The sequence below is a fragment of the Onychostruthus taczanowskii genome, unplaced genomic scaffold (genome assembly GCF_017590055.1).
Source record: "Onychostruthus taczanowskii isolate IOZ18803 unplaced genomic scaffold, ASM1759005v1 scaffold9, whole genome shotgun sequence".
In the NCBI taxonomy this organism is placed as follows: domain Eukaryota; kingdom Metazoa; phylum Chordata; class Aves; order Passeriformes; family Passeridae; genus Onychostruthus; species Onychostruthus taczanowskii.
The window spans coordinates 16,850,484-16,872,830 of NW_024506993.1; the positions used below are offsets into that span (position 1 = coordinate 16,850,484).

Here is a 22,347-nt window from a genome sequence, read left to right on the forward strand (position 1 = left end):
CAGGGCGCGGGGCACGGCTGGGTGGGGTGTGGGCGCAGGGCAGCAGGGGTGGCGGGCGCGGGTGGGGGGGGCACGCGGGCAGGAGGTGCAGCCGCGCCGGGTGAGGGGTGAGCGGGGCCGGGGTGCGGAGCGGTGCCGGAGAGGTGTGGTGGGGGCTGGTGCCGTGGGTACAGGGCTGTCTGGGGGGCAGGAGGTGCCGGGGGGTGCTGGGTCTGTGGGGCACCTGCGGGCGAACGCAGGCAGGTGAGACAGGAGTGTGCACGGACTGCGAGCCGAGGGGAGGGACGGTGCGGCTGTGGGGTGTGGGCAGCAGGGAGAAGGCAGGCGAGGTGAGGCAGGTGCAGTGGGGCTCAGGGAGGTGATGGAGGCACCCGAGGCAGGTCACTGCTGGAGGGTACAGCCCCAGGGGAGCTGGCAGCGCCGGGACACCCGTGGGTGCTGGGGAGGGCAAAGGTGCGATTTGGGGCTGGGTGTAGGAGAGGGATGGAATGCCCGAGGAGGAGTGTCGTGTTTATGGGGCGGGAGAAAGCGGGGTGCTGCCCGGTGGGCAGAGGTCCAGCAGCAAGGGGGGAGGCATAAGGAGAAAGGAGAGTGGTTCCGGTTTGGTGGGTCTGGTCAGGATGGGGGGATGGTGCCTGGCAGCACACGGCTGAGAGAACTGGGGCATGTGAGCACCCCAAACGTCGCCACCCCAAATGTGACCACTCCCAAACGTGGCCACCCTAAGTGGAGCCAGCACCAAACGGGAAAGGTCGTTATGTAACAGGAGGGACATGCAGCCCTGCCAGGAGTCATCGGTGCAAAACCTCACAGGGAACTGCACCGAGCCGTTCTCCTTCTGCCAGGCAGCGCCAGCTGGGAGGGAGATACTTCGGAAGCGAGTGCGGGATAAGAGATATTCCTTAAAAGAAAAAAGCCAATCCTAAAACATATCTGAGAAAAATAAAGGCAAGGAGCAGAAAGTTGCACAGAGGAATGCGGAGGACTCGCTGGGTGGTTCACCCTCAGTGTGTGGCTAAGGCAGGGGCATTCTGGGCTCTTTGCCTCACCTGGGCAGTGATAAGTGCTGCTGGTCTTGCCACTTGTGTTGCTTCAGACAGGGAAAATCCAGGTGGGAGCCTGAGGGAGGCTGCAGTCTTGCCTGGCAGTGGGCTCTGTCTTGCTGGGCTGCAATGGCTGCTCACAGGAACACTGTAACATCAAGTGGGCTTCGGGGATGCTACAGCTGTGGGCAGGCTTCTGTCTGTAAGATCCCTGTGAGCTTTCACACAGTGAGTGTGAAAAAAATAACTCTTGAGTGAAATTGTGCTCATTTTCCTTTACATTTTTCTCAGTTTCTCTCGCTAGAGCGTCACAACCCCTCTGCTTTGGATTCTGCCAGTGAAAAGTTGTCGTAGCTGCTTGAACAATTTAAAATTAAATACCTGTGGGGCTGTTTAGTCTGCTGTAGTGAGAGGAGCCGAGGAGGCCATGCAGGTCTGCTGTTTGTCCAGTTCTGGCACTGCTCCTCCATTACTGTCCAGTGTCTGTGTTGGCTGTTGTGCAGTGCTGGGGGTTCCAGGGGCTTTGGGGGTCCTGGAGCATGCAGAGCTGCTGGGTGGAGCAGCAGGGTGTGTAGCACTGGCCATCCACGCTCCTCTCCTGCCAGAAACACCAGGTTGTTTTTTCCGGCCATGCTCCAGCCCTCGCACACTGAGCTGATGCTCCTGCGCCTCCTGGGAAGCTGCTGCTGGGGAGCTGCCCTCCCTTGCAATTAATTAAAGCAATTAAAGAGGTGGGCCAAGTGGGGCTGTGCTGTGGAGCAGCAGTGGGATGGGGACGATGCTGAGCTATGCCGGTGTTTAAAACTTAAGCGTGGGAGGGGTGTGGGGGGCTGAGATGACACTGAGGGTTTTTAATTCAAGGTAGCAAGGTGGCAGTGAAGGGAAATGAGGCCTCGAGAAGAAAGTCGCTTTGGTGAGGTGCGGGAGTGGGCACATAAGACAGACCATATGTTGTGAAAGGTTCAGCAGAGCACAGGGTGTGCTGGCCAAGCAGTGAGTGTGCAGTGCAAAAGGTGCTGCTCCAGAAATCTCAAGTGGTCAGAGAAAGGGAGTTTCTCTCAATATCAGAGCAATTATTTTTTGTCCTCTGAATTAAGTAAGTAAAATCCACGTATAAGCCAGTGAAAACTATAGTAGTGTGACTTTCTGTGTCATTTTCCACAGTGTGCTTTGTGTTACACAGAGAAATAGCCTGAATACCTTATAGAGGTTGCCCTGGATTTTGGGGTCTTGTGTTTAAATCCATAATAACAGCTTCTAAGAACCCTGCATCCACTGTGAAGATACTTCAGAGAGTAGAAACCACAAATAGGAGTAGCATCCTCTCACTAAGTTGCAACGTCTACCACTATTTATAAACTTTGATTTTTTGCTTGCATGCTTTGCTGAGGCACGGGTGAGCCAGAGGTTGGAGGGAAGCTGGGAGCAGTGCTCAGCTCAGGGGTGGTTTGGCTCTGCCAGCAGGATGCAGCTTTGGAAAGGCCAGCATGGTGCAGGGCTGCATCAGGCAGGGTGTTTTCAGTGCAGACCTCACCCTTGTGCAAGGAGCTGCTGGAATCTCACCTGAGGAGGCTGTGCCTGACTCTGGTACACCAGCAAGGAGAGATTGAATCTGAGGAGGGAGGGAAGGGTTGCTGCTGGTCTGCTCAGACAAACAGGGCCTCTAGCCTGAAAGGAGGTGAATGGCTGGGGCATCGTTAACCTGTAGGGTCAAAGGGACCCAGATTGGTTGCTGATGCATTTGGGCAGAAAGCTTTCCAGTGCCTGGCAAGTTCTAGTCTGTTCCTGCAGAGAGACCCCCTAAGGAGAAGGGACAAGCTCGTTTCACGGGATGGATGGATGGATGGATGAAAAAGACTTGGATGGCAGGGCAGGGATGATCCCAAATTCAGAACTGTAGCTTGGGGCACAGAGCTTTACATGGCTGGTTTTCCTGGTAACCTGCAGAAAGACTTTATTGCTGCTTCTGATTGTATGTTCCTGATTTATGCAGGATCCATTCAGGTTTTTGGTCTCTCTGCTGCTCAGCTGTGGAGCTTGTAAAAATCTCTTTTTGACACCTGGGTGCATGAGGCTGAAGGATGGGAGAGGGGAAGAGGGGCAGTCTCCTGGGGAGCACTGAGGACCAGCCACAAATTCAGGGGCTGTCTGTGGGAGCAGCAGTGCTTTCAGCACCACTGTTTCTCTGGAGCTGGGCGATGCCCATTGCGAGCAGCCAGGCGGGCTGCAGGCTCTGAGGCTGCCAGGGAGCTTGCTTCCATGACACACTGGCAGAGGTGCCAGGACCTTTGTTTTCCACACTGTGGGTCGTACCCCAGTATTTCTTAAGCCTCAAGATAGGCTGTGAGCTGAAGGTCTTGAAGCACCAAGAGGGAATATCTCCAGTACTGCGTGGTAGCACCTTTGGCATGGGCTGTGAGCTCCCTCAGAGCCTTCCTTTGGCTTGGAACAATGGCAAGGCAAGTGCTGATCCTGTTTGGCCTGCTGTACATTCAGCATTGCTCTGTTTGGCAGGTGATGGAGCTTGAAGTAAACAATCTGGTGATAGGGAAGAGTATAGGAGAAACAGAACTGGAAGAAAAAATCAGAGAAACTTTGGACAGACCATTGCAGTTTGGATGTTCCTTTTACCCTCTGAGTAGCACACTCGAGTGTGCTTGTTTGCTTGCCATAAGGTACCATCACAATGAGAGATAAGAAGTTTATACATAAAGATAATTGTTTTTAAAAAAGCAACTTGGCCTCTTTCTTTTTAAAGGGGCACTTTTCCCAAGCTTGCAGAAATGAGCAGTCGATGTCCACTTTCATATGACTGCTAGAGATAAAACCAGACTGTGTGATGAGAAGTCAGGCTGTGGAGAGGGCTCACGCTCACCTGGAGGGCCCAGAGAGCCAGCTCCATCCTCATTTCCATGCTCTGCTCTCCCCAAAGGCTCTGAGCCCTGCACAGGATGGGGCAGAAGCATCACCATCAGAGGCATTGCTGGGAATTTCCTCCAGTATTAAAATAGTTTTTCCCTGGCTGAGCCATGGACTGGCAGTCTGGAAAAGCCTGCCATGCTTCTGCACTTATTGAGCATTAGTTTATTTGCTGCAAGACATTTGGAGGGTCAGGAGGAAACTGAGGCTGGGTTTAAGTGAGGAAGGGAAAAACAGATCCTCGGTGTTTTGAGAACATTAAACTTGTGTGAGCAAAACAAAAAGCAAAAGGAGTAGAAAATGGTGTACATGATGGATTGAATCAAAATATTTGTGGTATTAAATACCCCGTTGGGCTTCAGTTTATCTTCTCTCATGATGGCAGGCGGTGCTGGCTGTGACACAGTGCTTTGCGTACTTGTGATTGCTCTGACAGCAGCCATTAGGCCACTGAATCCAGACGGCACAATTCTGGGTGCTTAAGTAACTCCAAAACCTCTTCTGGGAACGTGCTCATCAATATTCACAGTGTTTGGCATCAATTATTAATGCCTTTATTTCCAAAACAAATACACAGATTTGCAGTCTGCCTCACAGGTTGGGGTTTCTGTCTGCGGGATCCAGCCTGGATGGTTCGCTGTGGGCATGGATCTTTACCCCTCACTGTTGCTGGCTGAGGGGCTCCTGGGGATGTCCCTACAGTGTCCACTCCTGCTCAGAAAGGATATAGAAGAATTTGGAAGGATTAATATCCTTTGCTGTGTTGGCTTGTGCTGGAAAGTTGGAGGAGTCCTTGACTTCTTCAGGTACAGTTGGAAGCTATGGCAGGGCCGCTTCCTTTGCACTGGAAAGCTGAGTGCTGATGGTCAGCCCTCTAGTGGAAGGTGTTTCTGCCCTTGGCAGGGGATGGGAACTAGGTGATCCTTAGGGTCTCTTCCAACTCAAGCCATCCTGATTCTTCTGCTGATGCTCAGGAATGGAGCCACAGCTCAAGTGGCCACATCCATTGGGGCTGGTGGGTCCCTCCACATTGTTGCTCATGTTGAGCTGGCTTCTGCCTCTCCACTTCTGCTTCTCCAGCATGCTGCAATAAAGCTGTTTCTTTTCTCTGCTGTGTGAATCAAGCACATATTTGATGTTTCCCATCATGTCTCCAATTCAGTGCAAACAGATAGTCAGTGCTGTGGCATATTCCTGCAGTTTATATGAGTTTGGGGAATACTTGATGTGCATCTGGACTGGCAGAACACCACAGCCTGCCTGCCACACAGCCTCTCTGCACAGCCGGCTGGGGCTGGCACTGTGGCTGGCCCAGGGTGTTTTTCCAGCAATCCTTCTCCAATATCAGGCTAATTTCCTAGCGTATGAGGTGCCCCTTGGGAAGGATGGGACAGGCAGTCAGGGTGCAGAGAGTGCTTCCCAAGAGCAGGTAGCTCAGTAGGGTGAAACGGTTTCATGGCAAAGGCGTTACCGTTTTTCACTAAATGTGACAGTGACTTTGTGTCACGTGGACTTTGCTGTTGAGCGCCGCTGCTCCAGGATGTTCCTTGGGGTTTCTTTTTGGCTAGTGAGTGACAGTAAGTGCTGATGGTCATCCCGGTCCCACACATCGTAAACTGTTATTCATCTTGAATTTGAGATCGTCGCTGTTGAGCCATCACTGCGTTTTCAAATGTCTGTTTGAATGACAGATTTGTTATTTTTGTATCAGTCCATGAGCACGACTATTCCTACGAACAAGTTTTTTTGTCTTTTTTCGTGCTTGGAGGTGCTAAGCTCTGGCATGACCCTGAGGTGCTGCTGTGCAGCCTGTCAGTCATTGATGAGCACGCCGTACCGCTTTTCATGTCACTGATGCTGGGAAGTTTTTATCAATGTTGTGAGCTGCCTCCTCTCTGAGAGCAGCCAGCACCTCCAATGTGCTGTTTAGGAGCCTGTAAGAGCAATCAGCATCGCTGGGCTCTATTAACGCTGCCCTGGGCTTTATGGCGTGCCTGGAAGAGATGTTCATGAGGTGCTCTGCTCATGTTTAATACCAAAGACGACTTAACTACACTGATGGTCGTGTCTCACTCATTCCTGGCCTCTGAAGCTTTCCTAGTGTGTGTTTGATATTGAAGAGTGACCCCAGCCCCATTAAGAGACTGGGAACAGTGGGTTGGGAGGACAGGAGACAGCAGCTCCCTGCCCTTGTTGAGCTCCCCAGAGACAAGTCAAGGGAAGCACCTCTGAATGCAATTTTTATTTTGTCTTTTCCTTTCATCTGTGTAAGTGCCATGGTTTGGCTGGAGATGGAGAGGGAATGCACCCTCCAGCCTGGCTGCTGGCACTGGGTGGCAAAGATGGTTATGATGGCTGATGGCTAGCAAAGACACACCTCTGCAGTTCAGAGGCCCGTGCTAGCCAAATGAAATGGATGTTAAGAGGATAAATAAGTGTAGAAGCAGTTTGCCAGACAGAATAATAGGATATGTGATCATAGAAGGTTTAAGTAAAACCATTGCCTTTGAATATACAAAGTTGCCCGCGGTCCAAAACTATAGTTTCTGTGATGAGCAGCAGATTAGCTGTTCTTACTGGCTTCATTCCCCCCTGAAGATGTGATTAATTAGTTTGATGCATTCTCTTTTTTCAAAAAATGATTTAGTTGTGTTTCTAGGTCACTGTCTATAGAAGAAAAATGTTGGTATATTTAATGCAGTAGAGTGAATTAGGCATCTTCTAAGAGGAGCTACAACACAAACCCCTCTCCTGCCCAGTGTGTTCCCAGACCTCTCTCCTGTCCCTGTCCTTAGCACAGGAAGGAAGAGCCTTTACACCTTCTCCCTAGAGCAAGAAGATGAACATCTCCATGTGGAGACTGTCAGTGCTCCCTGGGCTGGGCACGGTTGTCCAAGAACCAGGTGACTGCAATGGGGTGTGCGGGGTACAGCTGGGGAAAGGTGGAAGCACAGGGCTGGGGGAAACCTCGGCCATTAGTTGCTGGTACACACCACTAGACACCCCATCACAGCCCCACTAACGAGGTAATGACTGAGATCTTAAATGAGACACTGTTCTCTTACGGAGGCAGACTGAGAGAGCTGGGGTTGTTTGGTCTGGAGAAGAAAAGGCTCCAGGGGGCCCTTAGAGCCACCTGGACCTCTTCTCTCATCATGTGTAGGTCCTCATGAAAAGAGCACTTCCTGTCCTCTTGGAGGGTTTCCTCTTTTTTGATAGCTGTAACTGAACTTAGAGCAAGCAGATGCTGCATAGAAAACGCATCCATGCTGCTTAAGAAATGTTGCAGAATTTTGAGGGTTTTTGGGCATGTGTGACTAACTGTTCTTCACTCGATTCCAGGACTTGACAGGGACCACAGGCTCTCAGACATGACAAAGCAGTTTCCCACGCTGAATAGCTTTCAGATGAGGATTTGACAGCTCCTCTGAAGGACGTAGAAGAAAAATCACCGTGAATCAAAATGTCATTCGATTTAGATGTGGCCAAATCCCACATTTCAGCCGGGATCTCCAAGAGTGGCAGGACCTCCTCGATCCAGCCCAGAGTGCTGGAGGCCTTACATGGCAGGGATACTTGCAGAGGCCAGATGTCAATAGCTGAGAGCAGCCCCTGAACCTTTTTTTCTCTTTGTTTCCTTGCATACCAGTAGAACATTGCTTTCTAGTCTGTCTTGAGTCTTTCCTGGCCTTGGGGGCTCATGAGCTTTTCCAGCTGCTGAGAGGCTCAGAGCTTGGTTCCGGTGGACATCCTTTTGCAGGACCAGTCCTGAGGGTTGTAGCATCATGGATAGGGAGATTTATTTTCAAATTTGCCTTTATTTATGGATTTTTAGCTCTGTTAGGAGATGGTTGGAGTATGCAACCTCTTCTGGCGTGATCTCAGGGTGCTTCTCAGGTTGCTCCACCCTCAGAAGTTGTATGGGGGTATGAAGTCAATGTGAGATGTCTCTTCTTCAGCTATTGAATGAATTCCCAGGGGTTTGCTGCTCTTAACCCACCTGAGACCCAAATGGGCCTGCCCTGGACTTTCCAGTAGAAGAAAGAGTCTGTTGGTAGCTTGTGCTCTTCCTTCATCAGTCTAGACATGTGGAGTACGAGAAGATACTGCCATATTTAATGTCTGCAAAAGGATGAAGTTGTGCGTGGGAATTACTTGCAAAGATTGACATGTTGTAGCTGCTAAACACACTTTTTTTTTTATTATTATTTAACCAAAAAACAGATTGCAGCCTAGGAAAAACAGCATGTTTTTATTTTTTTCTTTCATCTTCTAAAGAAAACATTTCACTTATAGATATTTGAATTTATGCATTATAAAATAGGGATAGTTGAAAATTGGAAATGTATAATAAGTTCTTAAGGGACTTGATAATTTGCCTTTGTCGTGTGAAAAAAACCCAAATCAGCTGATAGTACAAAGCTTATGAAAGGCTGGGGAAAATGTGGGGCTGAACTAGATCTTTTTCCATGTTGACTCCGAACTGTACTTTTTCTTTTGATGAAACATGAAATTACTTTTAATTTTGTTTCAATCCTAGTTACATAAACTATTATTTGATTGTACAGCTGGACTGAAAAACTGTAGGAGGTCTCACATTTAGGATTTTGCTGCCTCTCTCTCATTAAGCCTACAGCCTGATTTCTTTAAATGCACCTATTAATCTTCTTAGGGAGACAAATTGTTGTTTGGTTGGGTTTTTCTCTCTCTCTCTTTTTTTTTTTTAAACACTAACCTCCTAGTTAACTGGCAGAGTAAACTCTGCTGGTTTGGAGCCCTTGCAGGTAGGGCTGTGCTGCAGCTGGGCACCGCAGTGCCAGTGCCTGTTGCCTTGGTGGGCTGGGTTTGGTCTGCTTGGCTTAAACACCCGAGGTGGTCACAGCCTGAACTGTTCTCATCGTGCTCAGCAACAAGCTCCGAGTCGACAGGAAGGAGTAAAAGTATTTTTTTCCATTTTAATTTTGCTGTAGGCTACTTCAGCAGTTCATCTGCGGTAACTCGCCAGAGAAGTGGCTGCCCCATCCCTGGGAGTGTTCAGGGCCAGGCTGGATGGGGCTTGGAACAACCTGGTCTAGTGGCAGATGTCCCTGCCCACAGCAGGGGGGTTGCAATGAAATGATCATTAAGGACCCTTCCAACCCAAATAATTCTGTGACTTTATGAATTTCTGTTGTATTTTTGATTCCAGTCTGAGATTCATGGGGTTCCAGGTTTGAGACCCATTAATATAGCCCTTGTAGGACCAGCAGTAGGACACAAAGAGCTCCATGATGTCCTTCAAATGTGCAGATTTTTCCCATATTTTCTCTCAGATGCATCAGCTTTGTTGTCTCCTGCCCACCAACAAGAAGCCACCATAATTTGGGTTTCTTCTTCCCTGCTCAGCAGAGGATTTCTCAACACTCTGGGCAACAGTGGTAGCGGCTCTTTGGGATGCTGCCCTTTGGAGCCTTCTCCGCTCCCCTCTGCTGGGATGGCTCTTGGGAGGGTGAGGGAACTGCTGTCAGTCTCAAACACATCCGTGGGCTGCACCAGCTCTGATATGAACATCTGAGATGTCTGGAGCAGATAGTGCTGGAGCACATTGTGCTGGGGCCGGGCGGCAGCGGCAGCTTTCCGTAAATGCTCCTGACGCCGGCGTACGTGAGGAGGTAATGGTGGGTGTTGCTCTCATCCCTGTAATACAGACCATCCTTTGTATTCCGGACAGATCTGTAGTCCCAAGGAGCAAAAATATCCAAGCCTTCTGCTTTTCCCACCTGTATCTAAGTTGTGGATGTTTTGCTTGGGAATCCTGGAGCTGGGGAGCACACCAGGAAAAGAGTGTTTTTGTTTATATAGTGTATTATAGAACCTATTGTGATGGTGGTGATTTTCAGAGCCCATTTACCACTAGATCAGATGAGATTTTGACTGGTTACACACTGCAGTTGTGACAGAACATCAGTTCCTGTTGGAGTGGAAAAGATGATCCCTATCACTACATTATATGCCACTGATTACCTCAACCTGGCAAAAATAAGGCATCCAGAAACATCCCACTGGGAGGAAACTGTGAGGAAGTGTCTCCTTAGGCGTGCTTTTTCTGCTTTATTTTATCTGTCTTCCTCATCTTCCAGTCTCTCTACCTCCTGCATTGTTGATGGATGTTAAGCACTGGTGAATGGATTAGGATAGGATTCCTCTTGGCCGTACAACTCAGTTTCATCCAACCCATGTCCACAATTACCTATTTAATTTTGATTTATTATTAAGTGAAAATATAGACCCAAACACTCTGAATTGGCAAATTATCACACCCTTCTTTTTCTTTGAAATATGCAAACAAAAACCAACCAGCTGCTCTGGGTAGGAATAAAGTGCCTTCTGCTTCTCAGCGTATCTGAAATTTGCTTCACTTACCAACTAAACTTCTCAGCCTTAAATTGTACCTGTGCCATTTCTGCCAAGCTAAGCCTTCCGAGGGTTCTGCAAGGACAGGTACATCAAATATGCAGATGCTTCCATCTCTTTGGGGACAAATGTTCTGGGCTGAGGTACGTGCAGCAGGGAAATGCAGGCAGGGACAAGGAGCCTCAAAGAGTTGCAGAAGCTGGGAAAATGTTTTCCTTTGATCCTATAAAGAATTTGGCAGGGGAATTTCAGACTCTTCTATTTCAAAAGTACGTTTAAACTAAACAGCTTGAGATATTGAAGTTGATGGTGTCTCTGACAGTATAGGTAATGTATTGTTCCTTGGATTTCCTTTCCTGTTGTGAATAGTGAGTTTTACACATAAAAACATAATTCCGAGTTTGCTTTGCCATTCCACTTCATATCTCTGAAAGCCAGAAAGTGCAAATCTAAGACACAAAACCACTGATACTGAGCCCATCCAGTGCCAGCCCCCGGGCAGTGTCCCACCAGGCACTTGCAACCACAGTCTTAAATAACAGACATTGTTGGACCCTGTGAGCTGGTGTGGGGAATGTCAGGGAGGAAGAAACCTCTGCAGCTGAGAAGTGTTTTTGAGAAACATAACCTGATGTGAAGATTTTGTTTAAAGGCATCTGGCCGTGTTGGACACAGATTTCTCCTCCTCACAGGGAAATGTGGCCTCATCAGTTTTTCCATGTACCCCTCCACATGTGCTGTATTTGGAGCTCTTCATGGGGGATCAGTTGATGGCTGTTTCCTCAGTCCCTGCCCAAATGATCTCTTGATTGCTCTTCCACACCTCGGATATCCGCTCTCCTGGTAACCTGAGGCAACAACAAAAAAATAGAATTAAGGACCTAAGTGGCTTGGGGAAGAGTTAAAGGGACTATTATGAGCTAGCTAAAATGCATAGAGATGCAAAGACACGAACTGCAGGATGGACAAAAATGCTATGGTTTTCACAGACACACACAAAAAATTAGGTCCCTTGTTTCATTTGCCCAGGCTCAGATAAATGAGGGTGCAAAGTCAGGATTTTTTGGTTGCTGCGTAGTCACCAGGAGCTGCCTGTCTCTCTGCAGTATGGCACTCTGATTTCCTCTCCTGGAAATTGCTTTTTAACTGTGTTTTTCTTTCCTTTTTCTAAAAATACAAACCAGTTTCTTTCTGGTCTGTCATTACTGCCTCTTTTTTAACAGCACTTCTCTTTCTGATGGATCTTCCTATTTTTTTATGCCTGGAATGAATGTTGTTCTTCGTTCTGGGCTGAGTTTGGTTGACTCAAGCTGTCATGGAGATGGATAATGATACATTTTTTTTGCATCAGATTTTAATTTTGGAGCATGGGTGGAAGTCATCCAAAAAAAAGTCCCTGCAATCTTCCCAGTTTCTTAATGGTTGAATACCAACTTCTTGTGGAAGGTAGAAGTGTGGGGACCCTTGTGTGGTGTGGGCATGACTGGGGATGTTGAGCTGTTGGAACCAGACCCCTGGATTGACCCCTTCTTTGCCCACCTGTGCCAAAAAAAAAAGTGTTGCTGCTCGTTTTGGATTAGTTTTGTGCAGCCAGCCAGCACCTGCAGGAATCTGTCCAGCTCCTGGACAGAGTCAAGCCTGAATGCAAAAGGGAGAATTGCAAAACCAGACCTTGGTGCCACTCTGTGGGGAAGGAAGCCAGAAGCAAGTCAAGAGAACAGGCTGCCTTTGCTCTTCTCTTTGAATTGCTTTCCAAAATGCGTTTTTCCCAAAATAACTTAATTGTGTATTTTTTGGGGTGGATTGTTCTATATTTGTTGATGAGCATTAAATTGATGTTTTCTGAGAATGGTCCAACATGGCTTGCAGAACTCTTTGCAGAGCATCAGTGTCTGATTTAGAAGCCATCACTACATGTGGCTATGGTTGTTCTCTGTGCCTCACTCTGCATTTCTTGACCTTGGATTTCACCTGCCATGATGTTTTGAGACATCCAGTTCAGGAGAGCCTTTTACAGCTCTTTGCATTCAGCTTTAGTGTTGAATATGCTGAATAAATTTGTATGGCTCAGCAAACTTGTCCTTTCTTTATCCCCCCTCCTTCCCAAGCCATTTATGAATATCCCATTTATCCCACGGCAAGATCCTGCACCTCTGCTTGTGAAAACCTGACCATCTGCCTCTATCCTTGGTGTCCTAAATCCTGATAAGTTATTAACCCATAAGAAGGATTCCTCTTATTTCTTCATCTTCTATTACTTCTTTCTTTCTCCCCTTTCTTTCTAGATTTTTATCCTAACAATTCTCCCACTTGAGATGATTTTTCATACTAAGTGTTGCCTTTTACTCCTGTAGCTTGGTTGTTTAATTATATTGCTGTGTTATAGCCATGGCTTAAACCTTTTCTTGACGGTGCATGTTTTGCTAACAGGTGCCATGGAAACTTCCCTTTGTTACCTTTCCACCTGCTGCTTTTAATTTCTTTCTAACAAACCTTCTCACTTCTTCTCTTCTTTTTTTCCCGGTTGTATCTGAAAATTATAGTAATCATGTGAATTTCTGTGTTTTTTCCCAGCCCTGCAAGTAGATTGAAGCCAAGTCTCTTACAGTCACTGTTACTGAAAGTTTGTGTGTCAGGTTTGGCTCCTCAGAGCAGGCGCGTTCCTGTCGCAGGATTAAGTCCAGAGCAGGTAGCTTCATTCTGCATTGCTTTAGGGAATAGCTAACGAACTAAACAAAAAATTGTGTCGCTGCTAATTAAAATCAGAGAGGCTCTCAAGGAGGGCGGGCGTGGGTTATAATCATAGATTTACAAGATAAGCTTTCAGCAGCCGTGTGCCATAAAAATTCCTTAGCCTCACGCCATGGCTTATCTTTCAGCTTTGCTGGCATTTCGGAAATACAGAGCAGTAATTCATGGTGTTGGCTTTCCTGGGACAAAGGCCTTCAGTTAAGCGTGCCTGCAGCAATCAGCTCTTCTACCCTTTAATTGCCAGAGCTCACATTGAGGATGTGAGTGCATTGAAGGCTGAGGGGAGCAGCTGCTGCTTGCCTGGGGTACTCTCCCCAGCATCCTCATCCTTTCTGCTGCCCACAGTACTTTCAAGATTGTCGTGGCTCTTTTATGTAATTTTAGCACACATAAATGACTTGCTCATAGCAATCAGTTGTACCAGGGAAGGATATGGAGGCAACACGTGGAGTAGCTGAGTGGAAATCAGACTGAGGAGTCTGCAGCCCACACCCCTCTGTGGCTCCTGGGGACATTTATCCCTGGTTTAGCTGCTGTTTCCCTACATGCTCCTTGGTATTGGTTGCAGGGCCATAACTCTGTGGCACAGCTCTTCATCATTCATTGCAGACCTTCCAAATCCTGCAGTAAAAAGGAGAGGAGCTCTGCAGGCAGCAGCTCACTTTCCTGTGCAGACAGCAGCATGGCCACCCTCAGCATCACCTGAATTAATGCCAAACGAGGGGCACTTAATGACCCCAGACCTGCTGAGCATCCTCCCCTTCAGCAGTGTCCTCAGGTCCAGCAGCTAGGGTGACTGATGCCTCCTGTCCCTCCAGGTCTTCCCAAAGACTTCAAGGCTTCATGTGCACTGAAGGTCCAAAGCTGACCTTCCAGCTGCACCCATTCACTGGATGAGGAGATGTTCCTCCTTGTCTTGGATCTTTCAGATGCCTGCTAAGTGCCCAGAGAGAGGCAGAGAGGGATTAGATAGCCCATAGCCTTTCTGGGATCTCTATGTTCATCCCAGGCACAGTGAAGCCCTGGCTCTGCACCTGCACTTTCCTGGTTCTCATTACTGAGAGAACAGCTCCTCTCACACCGTGCAGCTGATGGCATTTTGATAAAAAAGTGGCTCACTGAGCTGCACAGCTCCTCTCACACCGTGCAGCTGATGGCATTTTGATCAAGAAGTGGCTTCTACTCTGTCTCTGGAAGATTTAAAGGTAGTTTTCAGCTATCACAGAGGAAACAGATTTTCCCTGTCGCTGAAGTAGAATGAATATTGGACACTGCACTTACCCCTGAAATATTTTAATGCTTTGAAGTTCAAGATCATTAATGTTCTCAGCAACAATTATATAATTTAAAAAAGAGACCCTGTTCAAACCTTTGGACCTTTATAGTTCCTGCTCCTGTAAAGCTATCAGAAGTGATCTCTTTGATATATATGGGACTGAGATCATTACCTGCTGACTCTTCTGTCAGGCCCATTTGCCTTTGGCTCTGAAGGGTTTGGCCAAGATCCTGACAGTGGTGGCCACACATTTCAGCCATCAGCAGCTGAAAGAGCAGCTCCCCAGAGCAGCATGTGGTGGTCTGCAGGTCCCTCAGTGACCTTCTGGCTTGTGAGAGCTCATGTGAGAGATGCAAAACTCTGCCCTGACTCCAGTTCAGGTCTTGGGGTTCATAGAGGCTGCTCTGGACTCTATAGGGATCAGTTGCCTTGCATTTAATATCAGATGTTCATTATGGTCTGTATAGGGTGTCTAATAGACATCTGACCTTGGGATTCTTTGGAGAGGTCTGGGGATGTTGGTGTGAGCAGGAACAGCCACTGCTCTGGTTTTATATTGCAAAGTGCTCTAAGGGAAATTACTCTTGGCTCAACCAGGGCTAAGTAAGGTTCAAATTAAGTATTTGCTTGCCACATATCAAAATTAGAATGGTAAACAACAGAATATAATAAAATAGGGTTGAAAATAAAGTATTTCGAGTTGGAAGGGCCTTCAATGATCATTTAGCCCAACTGCAAATAATAATGATTCACAAACCTTTACAAGAAGGCAGTTGTGCAGGAATGAAAATAAGCAAGTATATGCTTATTTAGAGCTGAAATCAGTCATAAACCCCTCTTCTGGTATGTAGGATTCAGCTAATAAGATGGCAGATGCCTCTCAACAGCCGTGGCTGACAGAGCAGCAGCAAGAGTGACATTGATGTGTTCTCCTGTTGCTGATTCTGGGTTGAACTAGACACGGTGCTAAGACAGAGAGTAACTGGTTTGTGGTGGCTGTGTAAAGTGGAAATCTCCTGGTTCCTGTTACCTTTCCGTGGATGGCATTTGAAACAAAGGGAAAAGCCAGCAGCAGCTCTAGGTGTGTTATCTCCTGCAGAGCCTGGGCCAGAGGAGGAAGCTGGCAGGCACACCGTGCGTGCAGCACTGCTCCCCCCATGACAGTACCACCCCTGGGCAAGGCTGTGTGCGTTGGGTGCCAGTGGCTTGTGCCACCACCCGCCTGGCAGCCCCTCCTTGAAGCCCAGCCCAGCAGGGTGTAACAGCGAGGCTGAGGACTCGAGACTATCACATTTCTCTGTTTCTGTGAGGACAGGTATGAGGGTCGAGGTTAAGGACCCGAATGATTACCACATTGGGTGGAAGCAGGAGCTCAAGTATACTGTCAGCATCAGGAGATGTGCTTTAGGGATGCCTCAGTCACTGGGAAAATGCCTGACAGAAGCTGCATCTTATTTGACAGGGATAAGGCAGCCCTGGAGCACAAAGCTGCAGAAGAACAGGGTTTTTCCACTGCTCACAAGAGCAACTCATTAAACACTGTGGCCTTTCACAAGAGTGCTTGTGTTGCCATCTAATAAAATACTCCCTGGCAGTTCCTAGTTACCATTTCGTATTTTCTATTTTGATTTCAGCTGTGTGGCATTTGCTGTTTTTAAACCATCCATTTCCAGAGTGATCCTCTTCCTGCATGGACATCAATGTAATTAATTTAGGGGCACTTGGATTTAAGCAGGTGCTTAATTCTGTAACTGCTGGGGGCTTTTTTTTGTCAAAGCAGAGCCTGATACAGGATTCCCCGTGTCAGATGTAGGACTTTATAGAGCTACAAGCTGCCTCCAATAGAACAGCCAAGCTTGGGGTATATCTGAGCATTGCTAGTGTGAGATTTTCAGTGCACAGAGCTGAAACCAAAGGCCCTCCACATCAGACACTTCTTTTTCTGTTTATTTATTAAAAGGGTTGTCCTATTTTCTAGTCAGACTTGCTGACAGGCAGCGTATACCAGCTAACATTTGCTACTATCCCATGCCGTTCCTTTGCCCACCCATAACCATTCAGAATTATGTCTTTCCAAGTCAAACCCAGTGCCATTTTGACCTAGAGTACAACTGCTGCTTGTTTAGCTACTTTTTTTTTTTTTTTTTCTAAATAGGTTATACTCAGTGATTCTTAAAATCAGTCATGTGGATGTTCACATCAGGTTTCAGTCGAACCAACTAGGTCAAATCTCTGCTCGTAGCTGAGCAGCTCTAATTCTTGTTGGTCAGCACAGCCTCCCTCTTTTGGGTGTGAGCCACTTCACATGTCTCTCTTCATATTTTATCTTGAGTTGTTTGCTGCTCATCCCCTTGGTTTTACTGCAGATAAACAATCAATTCCCCTATTTTTCTACCCAGTTTTCCCTCTTTTTTTTTTTTTCCCTACTAACAGAAAAGACTTGCTTGTCCTCATTTTGCTGATTTTTGATCTGGTTTTGAAGCTGGGAGCTCCCTTCCATGGACAAACTCAGCTCCTCTTTGAAAAGCCTGAGCAGGGCATGCAGTTTGTAAAATCATGGTGACACTGCCACTTATTTTCATGGTTTTAATCTACTACAATGCAGTCATTAGCTCAGTTGCCCAGCAAGCAAGGACCCATTTCCCTTAGCACCAGGCGGAGGAAGGGATGCAATCCGTGTTTCTCAGTTGCACAGAAGGGCTGCAGCTCCTGAAGGATTTACTCAAACCACAAATGCCTGTGGATGCAACCACTGCCAGAGTTTTGTGGCAGCTGAGCAGGTGGATGTGGCCAGTGTGCTCAAGGCAGGGATGTGAAATTAGACAAAAACCAATAAATCAGTAGAAAACCAATGCTGTCACTTGAACTTTCCCACACAAGTCAACAAGACTTGATTTACCAGCTGTGCATGTAGATTTTGTGTAATATTGTTATTGCTTGATTTTATAGCAGAGACATTAACAGTGTTGGCATTTACCTTGTGATGGTTATTGCTCCCAAGTTAGCACCTCTGGTGAAAAAGGGCCCGTTGACATCTCTTGGGATGCTGGCTCCAAGCCTGGGTCTTGCCTGTAAAATTTAGTGGCACTGATGAACCTACTTGGGTTAAATTAGAGCAATTCCCTCCTACAGACCCTGACTTTACCTGGGAATTCCCAAATAAGAAAGCTGTACCAGTTTGCTGGCAGAGAATTGTAAACCAGTGCTATGTCATTGCATTGCTTTTATCTTCACTGATGATGCTGACATCTTTTCCCTGGTGCTGCTGTGGCATCAAAAGCCTGGTTTAGGACAAATTATGTTTTTCTGAAATTAAATATTAACCAGCAAGCAGTCTAACATTTGTTTTGGCTGTAAGTAGGACTTTGTGTTTAAAGCTTTTCCCAATTTTTGTAATTTTAATGAAAAAAACATTATTTTTACATTAGGGAAAAAATCAGGCATAAAAAATCTGAGGTGCTTGTGACATCTTATACTGCTGAGCTTGGTTTTGTGGTGAATGGCTTTGACCCTTGGTTTTCCTTGTGCTGTTCATGCTTCTCATCTTGGGCAGCTCTTCCCTCTCAATACTTATCCATCTCCTCCCAGGGTGTTGTGTCAGCCCTAAATAGAAAGGCTGGTTCCATATCCATGTCTGTTCCCGAGTGGAGCTAAGGAATTTCTGGGCCTTTTAATCAGAAGTGTCTGATGGAGAGGCAGAGCTGGATATGGATTAATGTCTCAGTGTGATTTTTAGCTCTGGGCTGTGTGGCAGCAACCTTGCAGCTTTACCTCCTCTATTTCATGGAGCTGTGAGTTAATTTTTGTGGGTGCTTACTTAGGTTTGTGCTGGAAAATGGAGCGAGTTTTAGAAAGAAAGAAGAAAGACACAATTTTCCAATTGAAAAACAATGAAAAAAGGAAGGAAACAGTATCTTCCCAGCTGCCCACCCTCCCAGTGACTGTGGCAGCTGAGTAGAGCTGCCTGCCTGCCCTTCTTGTGATAAAAAGCATTCATAGGATATCATAAATGAAAACTTTAACAGTATAATTGTTAATACAGTTAGTCAAACACTTGATATTCTTTAGTTATACAAAATTATTACTCTGTTGGTAACAGAGAGTGCAGCTGAGTTTGGACCCTGCAGAGATCTTTGACTCTGTATTACCCAATATTTCTAATTCAGCAATTAGGGCAGTGTAAAATCAATACATCCCCCATCAAATGGGAAATCCTGCCTTATTAAGGCATTCCAATTTAATTGTTAATAGACACTCCAGTGGAATTGGAAGGAATTCTTTGGAACCGGTTAGAAGCCCAGTGCTGGTTAACTATCAGTGATAAAGCCTGGAAAAAAAAACAAAATAGGGCTAAGCTGCAGTTTGGGCTTTTGTAACAGGAAAAAAAAAGAAAGGACTCATAGATGGGTACAAATCATACAAATATTGGATCATCCTTGCAGAAGATGCAGTGAGCGTGGGCCTGTGTTTGATTCCATATGACTATTCTCATGTTCTTTCCTGAGGCATCTCTCCTGGATTCAGCTACTGTATTTGACAGACCAGATGATTTCTTCTGGTCTTAAAATTTCACGGGTATGTTCAACTGGTGCAAGTGAGAGACAGCACAGCCTGTGTCACAGGGGGGTTGAGGCATCCTGGATAATTATAAAATAAATAAATGCAGTGTTGGTAGAAGTGCATGGAGTGAAACTGCTGCTGGGAATGGGACGGAGGTGGTGCCCGGCATTACTTAGCACTTGAAAAAGTGCAGGGAGCTGGGAGGCAGCTCGAGCCCAGGCTGGGAAAGCATCTCTGGAGCAGCACTGACCTGCCAGACAGTGAGCATCCAACCACCCTCCTGTGTCTTATGTGCCACCAATGAGGCTCAGCACAAAATAACAGCACCTGGTGTATTGTTCCTCGTGGGCTTTTGCATTTCCAAGAGAGCCACACTGTTTTGGGTAGGAAATGTGAACTTGTCTGTGTGTTATCTGACAGCTCCTTGATGGAGTCCCAATTCTTACTGGGTGGCAAGTATTTTTCATATCAAATGGGGAAAAAACCCCTGAATTTTGAAATTTGCAGTGGAATAGAATCACAGAATGGTTTGGGATGTGAGGGAGCTTACAGACCACCTCATTCCACCCCCTGCCATGGGCAGGGACACACTCCACTAGACCAGGTTCCTCCAAGCCTCAACCTGGCCTTGAACACTTTGAGGGATGGGGTAGCCACAGTTCTCTGGGCAGAATAACCATTTCGCTGTTCCAAACAACAATTATTTGTTTGACCATATAATGCTATTTCAGAGTTGTTTAATACACCATTAGGATAGGGTGTGTCTAATACATAAATGCTGAGGGTTTTATAGAAATACTGAATTTAAGGTGAGAAGGTACATCTGCTTTCTGACAGTACTTCTTCTGGTGTCTGGGGCTGAGCTCTGCAATCTCCACCAGCCACAGATGGTTTTATGTGTTTTATGAGGCAGTAGCTCTGCATGCCTCGACATCAGGAGTCAAACCCCAAAGCTGAACTGAAGGGTGTCAGAACTAACAATGGAGGAGCAGCACATGCCAACAACATTCGTGGCAGGTGCTACTGTAGGGCCAGGAGCAATTTTCTCTTCAGTCTAGAACAGATCACTCCCTCCCTTAGTGCTTTGCTTTATTATTATTGTGATTCTTTCTTCAGGAAAGTGGGTTTCAACCTGCAGCTGGAAAGTATTCCCAAAGTGCTATTTTACTATTTATTTTCATCCAACTTCCTATTACTGTGGCAACATGCACTTTGAATTTCATTAGTTTTATGCATTTAAGTTCCCTTTTTAAACCTTTATAAGGTCAGGCCCTGCTTGGGTAAATCAACAATGTATTAAATTTGAGGTTCTGAGTAATACTTTTCCTTAAACAGCTGTAGATCAGGTAGTGAGGGCATTAGGGCTTCTGCTTTTTTGAGAAATATTTGTGGGCATTACTGATAAGCACATGGACCAAATTACTTGGTAATTAGATAAGTATCTTCCATCACAGATTCATTCTCGTGTGCTTGTGGTCCATCAGCAGCACATTACAGGGTGCCTGCCCTGAAACCATATGGGAGGAGGGTGTGCAGGCTGTCATGCTGTGCGCTGCAGCATGTGCAAAGCTCTTGCAGCTGGAGCTGCTCCAGAGCTCCTTGGGATGGCCAGGAGCATCCCTCAGCATTGTGGGGTGCTGAGCATCCCACACAGGCTATGGGACTGTGGGACTGCTGCTGAACCAGCAGTGGGTGCGATGCCGACCTCAGTGTTGCTCCTTGTAGGTAGCTCTGGTTTCACAGGGAGGTTTCACCACCCTGTCCTGGTGACCAGAGTCATCCCAGCTGGCTTTTTTTGCCCAGCCAAGACTCACATCACCCAGAAGAGGGTTACCTGGGGGCAGCCAGCCCACAAAATCCCTGTTGTTTGTGTTTGCCACTTCAGTGCTGATGACTGAAGGGGGGCCAGTGTGCTCTCTCTTGATTTCCCATTGCTGTGGCCCCTGGGAAACAAGCCCTTAGCTGCTTTCACCTGTGATTTGCATGGTTTTGCCTGACAGGTGAGGAAGTACAAGAAGTTCTCCTGCCTCCATTAGGCTTCTGGTTAAAGGCTTCCCCATTAGTCTTTAATAAACAGGCTCCTTGTAGGCTTCTGGTTTCACAGCCACTCGTGAAGGTAGGCTGTGAGGAGCTGGTTTAGCGCGTGTTGGCCGCATCCCTGCAGAAGGGGCCCTGCAGGCTGCAAAGCAGTCACAGCTGCCTCTCCCAGTGAGTTTGTGCTGAGAAGTGCTGGGAGCCCTGGCTGGCAGGAAGTTGAGCTTCTCAAACTTCTCACGCACGTTTTTATGTGCAACTTTCTGACTAAAGTTCAGCTCAGAATACAGCGAATAATTCAATTGCATCTCTGCCGCTGGGTTATGTAAGAGAAAGCTGAAATCGCGCCTTGTTTCGTAAGGTAACATGTATCCTTCTGCTGATCTGAGCAATTTCCCTGGTGTGCAGTGGGGTTTTGCTACGCCTTCTTGGCTGAGCTGGGATTTTGAGGGGGAGAGGGTGCTGTTGCAATTTTCTACATTGACTGGCGTACAAATGTTTGAAACCTGGGCTTATTATGTGTGTTTTGATGGTGTTTCAGCACGCTGAGGAGACCGGAGCAGCTGGACCAGGCCGCGGGCCAGCGGTCAGCATCACCCTCCCTGGCACAGACCGCAGCCAGCTCCCAGAGCCCCCGGGAGATGAGGGGCCGGGGCCAGCCGGGACCGGCGGCGGAGGGGCCGCGGAGGACGCTGCAGGTGGACGCCAGGAGCCAGGGCCCGGGGAGATCTCCCTCGGTGTCACCGGACCGGGGCAGCACCCCTACCTCTCCCTACTCCGTCCCGCAGATCGCCCCCCTCCCCAGCAGCACCCTCTGCCCCATCTGCAAGACGACAGAGCTCACCTCCTCCCCCGGGCAGCCTAACTTCAATGCCTGCACTCAGTGTCACAGCAAGGTCTGCAACCAGTGTGGCTTCAACCCCAACCCGCACCTCACCCAGGTAACTCCTCTTCCTCATGCAGCCCTCCTGGCTGCTTTGGCTGGGTTCTTGCTTTCTCCAAGCACAGAAGTTGCACCTTTGCTTTTGACAGCTGCAAAGCATTGACCAGGAGCAAGGGTTCTGCTGGTAATAAAGGAATAATTGTAATAATATGAGCTTTGATGAGATGGGGGAGATAAATTACTTGAAGGGAATTGGTAGATTACCAGGGCTCAGCTCTGTTGAGGCACCAGAACATTTAGCTGAATTCTCCATTTTCAGAACTGTCCCGGAGTCTCAGGACTCCGGGAGGGGAGCAGGGGGCTGCACTCCACGCTGAGGTGTGGAGTGTCTCAGCCCTGACTCACAGCAGGTTCTGGTGGGCTCCCGGCAGCTCTCGCTGGGCGCAGGGAGGGAGGCGCCGGGAGTCGTGCACAACACGCGGCAGTGC

The 22,347-nt window shown here is 47.5% G+C and overlaps 1 protein-coding gene across 1 annotated transcript in view; it reads left to right on the forward strand.

The window, feature by feature from the left end:
* The first annotated feature begins 9,584 nt into the window (after positions 1–9,584).
* The window catches only part of BSN (bassoon presynaptic cytomatrix protein), a 77,610-nt gene continuing 64,847 nt past the window's right edge, over positions 9,585–22,347 (forward strand). The window contains exons 1-2 of the mRNA XM_041425949.1: positions 9,585–9,613; positions 21,518–21,917. Of these exons, the coding sequence (XP_041281883.1) occupies positions 9,585–9,613; positions 21,518–21,917 (429 nt within the window). The remainder of the gene's footprint in view (positions 9,614–21,517; positions 21,918–22,347) is intronic.